Source organism: Nicotiana attenuata, chromosome 8, assembly GCF_001879085.1.
Source record: "Nicotiana attenuata strain UT chromosome 8, NIATTr2, whole genome shotgun sequence".
Classification (NCBI taxonomy): Eukaryota; Viridiplantae; Streptophyta; class Magnoliopsida; order Solanales; family Solanaceae; genus Nicotiana; species Nicotiana attenuata.
The window spans coordinates 21,765,924-21,773,339 of NC_031996.1; the positions used below are offsets into that span (position 1 = coordinate 21,765,924).

The window sequence follows — 7,416 nt, forward strand, 5'->3', positions numbered from 1 at the left end:
AATTAGCCAAGGTAAATGAAGCCATTGAACGAGCACAACAACCGCACGATTTCATCCCCCGAGGTTGAAGCTCCCATGACTAAAACTCCTTTGGCTGCGACCTCCACAGTTGAAATTCCAGCGACTGTTGAAATTGCTACGAGTGTCACTCCTTCCTCGAGTTCCTTCGTTCTTCCTGCTGTTTGTCAAACCAAGACTCTACCCGTTGATGCTCCTACTGCTATGCTTGAAGCTCAACCTTCAGTTGTCGATGGTGCTGCTCCAGTTGAGCCTGCTGATGAACTCTCTTCAGTTCCTTCTTTTTAGAAGAAATTTTATAACTGTTTTAAATTTCCTTGTTGCAGGTGCCAATCTGGAAAACTATGTTTAAGATTTTTAGTTTCTTGTGATAGCTTTTTGTAATCAGACCCCTAGGTTTAAGGTACAAGTCCCCAAGTTATGTTAAGGGGCGTTTATATGAACAGTTTGATGACTAAGTTTATGCTTAGTCTTTAGTTTTAAAATATTGAGAAGTTGTCTTTAACCTTCCACTTATTCTATTCATTCCTTTTTATTTCCAAGGACTTAAAGAATAGATTGCATTTTTATTCTTTGGAAAATGCTTGCGGGATAGGCTAATCACCAGACTGCTCTGGAATAGGTTAATCGCTGGAGACAAGAACGAGTGAATCTAGTTTCGAGAGCATGCCTTACTCTAATAGGGGGCGTAGAGTTTCTAAGTGAAGGCAAGCGNTTGCTATTCATCTTCACCCTTATCGATTGAATTTACAACGGAATTGATGCTCCTTGATGACTGTTGATCGCCTCTGATTTGACATATTCCCCAAGGTGATGGAAATTTAATAACTTGATGTAACGTTGATGGAACAACATCCATGTCGTGGATCCATAGCCTCCCCAGAATTATGTTATAAGCTATTTCCATATCTACGACTTGAAATCTGGTATCCTTCACAACGTTCTGTAAATGTAGTTAGGACTGCTTCTCCTTTTGTGACGACACTAGAATTGTCGAATCCCGACAAAGTATGCGCTTTTGGGATTAATTTATCCTCAGCTTGCATTTCACGCAATACCCGTATCAAAATAATATTCACAGAACTACCTGAATCAATCAAAACTCGTTTCCCATTAGTATCACATACAAGTAAAGATATTACCAGTGCGTCGTTATGTGGAGCTAAGAGACCCTCAGCATCTGTGTTGTTGAATGTAATATTCTCTTCTTCTAGCTCATGTCGTAACCGCTTCCCATGAGTGACTGATATCTTGGAAGTTTTATTAGCTGCGGTATATGAAACACCATTGATATTTTCTCCCCCACTTATAACATTGACGGTTCTTTTTGGCGAGGGTGGTTTTGAAGGCTCCTGTCTGTTCTTCATATATGCTTGTTTACCTTTCTCACTAAGTAACTCAGTGAGATAGCCTTGCTTTAACGAATGATCAACCTCACCTCGCAAAAATCTGCAATCTGCAATTTTATGCCCGTGGTCGTTGTGAAATTCGCACCAATGATATGGGTTTCGTCTGCTTGGGTTTGACCTCATCTCCTTGGGCCATCGTACCTTATCTCCCATACTCCTTAAAACAGCAACGAGTTCAGAGGTAGTTACGTTAAAATTGTAACCACCAAACCTTGCTTTTAAAGTTCCTTCATTGTCACGTGGTCCACGCGAGTTCCGATCATCTCCAAACCTTGATGAGGAACCTGCTTCCCTGCTTCTAGATTTGTGATCGTACCTTTGGTTATCTTGCCTTGACCGTAGGTCCTTCCCAACAGGTCCCATATAATGCTCGTACCTGTTCTTACCAGATCTTCTTTCATTATCAACTCACCTTGAACTCACTTTTTCTTCTGTTTTATGTCGGAAAATGATATCTTCTTCAATCCTCATCTTTGTACTGTATCTATTGTAGACATCATTCCATGTTATTGCTGGGAATTCACGAAGGCTTTCTTTGAGTCGCCTCGTGGCTTCTGAACTCTTCTCATTCAAATTGCTGGCGAAAGCTATGGCTGCCCAATTGTCAGGCACTCGTGGCAGCGTCATTCTTTCCCGTTGAAATCTATCTACGAATTCTCTAAGCAATTCTGAATCACCTTGTTTGATTTTGAAGATGTCTTCCATTCTTTTTTTAACTTTTTGAGCTCCCGAATGTGCTTTAATAAATAAATCTGGGTCTCCCTCCTGTGTTTCACTAGGAGTTCCACCACTGCCTGAATTAACTAATCCGGAATGAGGGTTTTCCAAAGTATTGTTGTTTCGAATAGGTGTAGATGGAGCGGCATGTAATTGGCTAACAAAAGCCTGAAGAGCTTTATTGACTTGCGAGGCAATAAGTTTTTGTAAGGCATCATTCATAGTCTATTCGTTCACAAATTGACCACGTTCTTCTGTGTGTGACCCATCAGGGGTACCCTCACGAGATTGACGCGGAGAACCATGAGAAGTTAGAACTTGATTATCATTATTTTGAGGATCTCCCTGATTTTGCTGATGGGTCTGATTTCCTTGAGTGTTGTCGTTGTTGTTCGACATAATTGATGCGACATAGAAAATTAAGGTGAAATATGATTGATTATCAGATTCCCGGTAACGGAACCAATTTGTTTAACCAAAAAATAGATTTCTTGGCAAAGCGTGAATTTAGAAGAATCGGGTTACTGATAATCGAGAAAAGAATGTAAATACAGAGATTTGAAAATAATATCAGTAGAAAGCAAGAAGATTAAGATATATTCCAATAGTCACCCCCTTTAACTGATTACATATTCCTCTTTTTATAGGTACCTTTGAGAACTTCTAGGAACGTACGTTATGCCTAAGTCGTAATGAGGCTATTACGGGCATTTAATGATATTAAATGCTGCGTTACGTAATCATTGCATATATTCCGTAACTGCTTTAATATTTAATGCCATATTTCCCTTTTTTCTTTAACCAGGTTCATTCTTCTCTTTGTCCGTGTGTAAATAAGCTTGAATAGGAGCGGGTCAATTTAAACAGGAACGGGGCGTTGAATCTCTCGTCTCGTGCCTCTTTCTTCCCGTAGCTGTTCACAACCCTTGAACCGTGACTGTTCACAATTTATTAACCATTCTACGTGTCATGCCACGTTAACATGTATATGAATACAATTTTTCCCAATACAGGAATTAGTCGGCAACCATGCGAAAAGTGGATATTTAAGTTTGTGGTGGTGGTTTAATTAGAGTTCACCCTACTATTTGGCTTCACTGTTTTCATGTCACATTAGATGGAAAAGGACTACTTTTGAGGACGCTTTATATATGCACCCAGGTTATGTGTTAGGATTTAAAGCTCCTATTAACAACCATGGAAATAATGGTCGAAGCTAACATAAAGGAAGAATTTAGAAGGAGAAAATGAGAGAAGAAGAGAACCAACTCACTTCATTTCTTCAAAACTGTATTCTGTACAATATCCTACAGTATTTAATAAACTAATTGTCTCTAACACTAACCGACTTTTACTAACTAACTCTAGTTAATATTATACTTAAGCTTAACTGTAGTTAACTATCAGCTTGTCACATAGCTGTTCGCCTACACCCCCTCTGAAGCTGATGATTCAAACAAGTTCTTCAGTCTCATTTTGTTCAGCAAGTATTCATGTTGAGCTTTTCCCAGACCCTTTGTGAGTAGGTCTGCTAGTTGATCTTCTGTATTCACATACTCAGCTCTCAGCAATCCTTGACTTAGCTTTTTCCTCACAAAATGACAATCTATGTCAATATATTTTGTTCTCTCATGAAATATTGGATTGGTAGCTATTTGGATTGCTTCTTTGCTATCACATATTAGAGTTATAGGGAGCTCAATCTTGACCTCTAGCTCACTGAATAGCCATGTTAACCATGTAACCTCTGTTGCACAAGATGCCATACTTCTAAACTCTGCTTCTACTGAACTTCTAGAGATAGTACTTTGCTTCTTAGACTTCCAGGGTATTAACGCATTGCCAAATTTTATTGAGTACCCTATAACTGATCTCCTTGTTTGTATGCATGCGCCCCAGTCTGAATTACAGCAAGCAATCAGCTTATTTGATGATTCTGTAGGCATCAACGGTCCCAAACCTGGTGCCTCCTTTATGTACCTTACCACTCTTAGTGTTGCCTCCATGTGAGAGTTCTTAGGAAGCGCATGAACTGACTAAGGACCTGAACCACAAAAGCAATGTTAGACCTGGTCATAGTAAGATACAACAATCTTCCAACCAACCTTTGGTAAACACCAGGATTTTTGTGAGCTTCATCTAAGTGATCATTATTGGTATTGAAGCAACTGTCAAACTCTGCGGATGTTAACTTCTGATTCAGCTCTAATGGTGTTCCAGCTGGCTTTGCACCAGTTAGACCTGACTCATATATTAACTCTAATGCATACTTCCTCAAACACATGAGAATTCTTTGTTTAGACCTTGCAAACTCAATGCCTAGGAAAAATTTCAGCTCTCCTAGATCCTTCATCTTGAACATTTTCTTGAGATCTTTTCTAGTGTCACACGGCAACTGTTGGTTGTTCCCAGTGATCAAGAGATCGTCTAGATACACCAGTATGATTTCTGTGTCATTCCCAACCTTTTTTGTGAACAAAGAATGATCATAATGGCTTTGCTGAAATCCTATATGAAGTAAAGCTTCAGTCAACTTTATATTCCATTATCCCGGGGCCTGTATAAGCCCATAAAGGGACTTGTGGAGTTTGCAGACCTTCTTGTGGGTCTCCCCCTGTCTAGCTAACCCCTCAGGTATATATACATATAGACCCCTTCAATGAGGTCTCCATTAAGGAAAGCATTATGCACATCCATCTGAAAGAGCAACCAGTGTTTAGAGGCAGCCACTGCAATGGTGGATTTGACAGTAACTATCTTAGCCACTGGAGAGAAGGTTTCAACATAATCCAAACCTTCCTTTTGACCGTATCCCTTAGAAACCAATCTAGTTTTGAACCTTTCTACCTCCCCAGATGATTAATACTTAATTCTGTAAACCCACCTACAACCAATAGGTGTTTTTCTAGGTGGAATATCTATAATGCTCCATGTATGATTGTCCTCCAGTGCTTCAATCCCCAACTGCATAGCTTTCACCCATCTAGTATCACTAGCAGCCTCTTTGAAAGTAGTTGGTTCTAAGAGAGCTGAGTAAGTTGTGAGTGCTTGTCTGAAAGTTGGAGAGATGTGAGAGTAGTCTACATAGGAGGAGATGGGATACGTACACTTTGAGCCTTTGGAGATGGTGACACAGTCTTGCAGCTACACATGTGGCTTGCTTGTTCTGGAGGATCTTCTGTATTCTTCAAGAGGCTCAGTAGGATGTAGTTGAATGACAAATGTTTCAGCATTAGCATGAGCCTGGTAGTCACTCACAGCAGAAATGATAGGTTCCGAAGCAACTGTGTTTGTAATGAAGGAAGGATTTTCTGCAGGTGACTTTGATGATAAATGATCTTCAATAGGCTCAGTTGAGTTTTCAACTGTAGGTGTTGAAGAGGAGATAGGAGTTGTAGCATTCATATCAGGGGATAAAAGATCCAAGACAGTGAAAACACGAGTTCCTAAAGCTTTAACATGCTCGAAAGGAAACACAATTTCATGGAACACAACATTTCTATTAAACATAAATGTTTTAGAGTGCAAGTTATAAAGTATATACCCCTTTTGAGTATAGGAGTAAACTAAGAGCACATCATGCACAACTCTAGGTGAAAACTTGTCCAAAACTGTTGAAATTTGAGAGATCTAGCCATTTCCAAAATAGTTAATTGTTTTTTCTGCCACCCCATTCTGCTGGGGTGTGTAAACACATGTACTTTGATGGAAAATACCAAGGCTAGATAAAAAATGCTTGAACTCAGTATTAAAACATTCACTTCCATTATCAGTCCTTAGAATTTTAATAATTGCGGAGAACACATTATTTGCTTGAGTAAGGAAATCTATTAAGACTACAATTGCTTCTGACTTAGAGTTTAAGAGAAAAATCCAAGTAAATCTGCTATAATCATCAACTATGGTGACAAAGTACCTTTTATCATCATGTGTAGGTACTCTATATGGTCCCCAAATATCACAATGAACTAATTCAAAAGCGGACTTTGTTGTAGTATTACTCAGCTGAAAGGGCATCTTGGTTTGTTTAGATTTAGGACATACTGATGAGAGTTACCTGTTGTCACCTTACTCAGTGCCTCTATCTTCTTTACTATGTCCATAGGAGCGTGTTCTAATCTCTTATGCCATAAACTGTAAATGATAGAAACAGACACACTAGAATTGGAAGAAGTACTGGAAGCAGATAAAGTAGAAATAGAAACATCATTTGCTGTATTGACACACTTATTGGTTGCCTGAGATGAGGTGAGCCAATCTTGGCTAGAGGAACAAGTGCAACTGATAAAATATCATGAGTTTCTTTGTGATGGTCTTTCAAATATGACAGAACAACTGAAAGAAGGAAGAACTGAGCTCAAGCAAGAAATAGACCAAATTTGGCTCAGATACCCATGACCTGCATGCTAAATTTTTAATAAAAAGGTTGAGGCGTCTGATGCCCTACAACTAATTTTGTGGATACTGGCAAGCTTATGGAGCAAAAAGAGGAATCCCAACTATTCGACCAAAATATTAATGATGCCAAGGTTGACGAAGTGCGCAAATGTGAGGAAGTCAAAAGTGAAGCGATTCTAGAGTTGGAGCGCATTGGGCCTCATTCTAACCATTTCTCAACATTATGTTTGGTTGGTGACGTGAGAATTGCTCCATTCGAGCATATGGAGGAGTCAATAGATGGGAACAAAGTGCATATATTCTAAAATTTATGATGCCAAAGAGACAAAATGACATCCCGTACTTAAGGGCCAAGATGCAAGATGCGATATTATTTGCTTGGTTCCTTTTATTTTATACCATCGCCCCAGGAACGTGATAGAATAATTGACGCAAAATTGAAGGCGCAATTCATATCCTCAATGCAGAAGGAAAAGGGGTAAAAGTGATGGCGTCATGCCACGACGTTAAATCAAGCGCTTGTAGGAGGCAACCCAATTCTATTTTTTTTCTTCTTTTGTTTTTATTTTATTTAATGTGGTTATTTTCTTGTAGTATTATATTTTTGTTTTGTAGGAGTAGGAGCATGGAGTCAAAGCCAATAGGCATGCGCCAAATCGAGCAGGTGGTTGAAACTACGTGTGGGGTGCCAACACAAAGACCATACCAGGGGGAAGTCTTAGTACCCGGGAGCTGCTAATTCGTCGGCCTTTGGCCTACCAGGGTGTCTCTTTTAGCTTCTTGTTATTTATAGTGTGCATTGATGACATTACACAATTTTAAGTGTGAGGTGAGGTAATTGTCTGGGTGATTTTTTGTACTATCTTAGCTTAGT

General features: G+C 39.3%; 1 protein-coding gene across 1 annotated transcript; it reads right to left on the reverse strand.

Moving 5' to 3' along the window:
• On the reverse strand, positions 909 to 1,790 carry LOC109231552. Its single transcript, XM_019397213.1, has one exon. It carries the CDS (start codon positions 1,788 to 1,790, stop codon positions 909 to 911), a length of 882 nt encoding a protein of 293 aa, XP_019252758.1.

Bases quoted from the DNA above. Each gene is read 5' to 3' on its own strand.
- LOC109231552 (XM_019397213.1), bottom strand. From the start codon at position 1,790: ATGGGACCTGTTGGGAAGGACCTACGGTCAAGGCAAGATAACCAAAGG.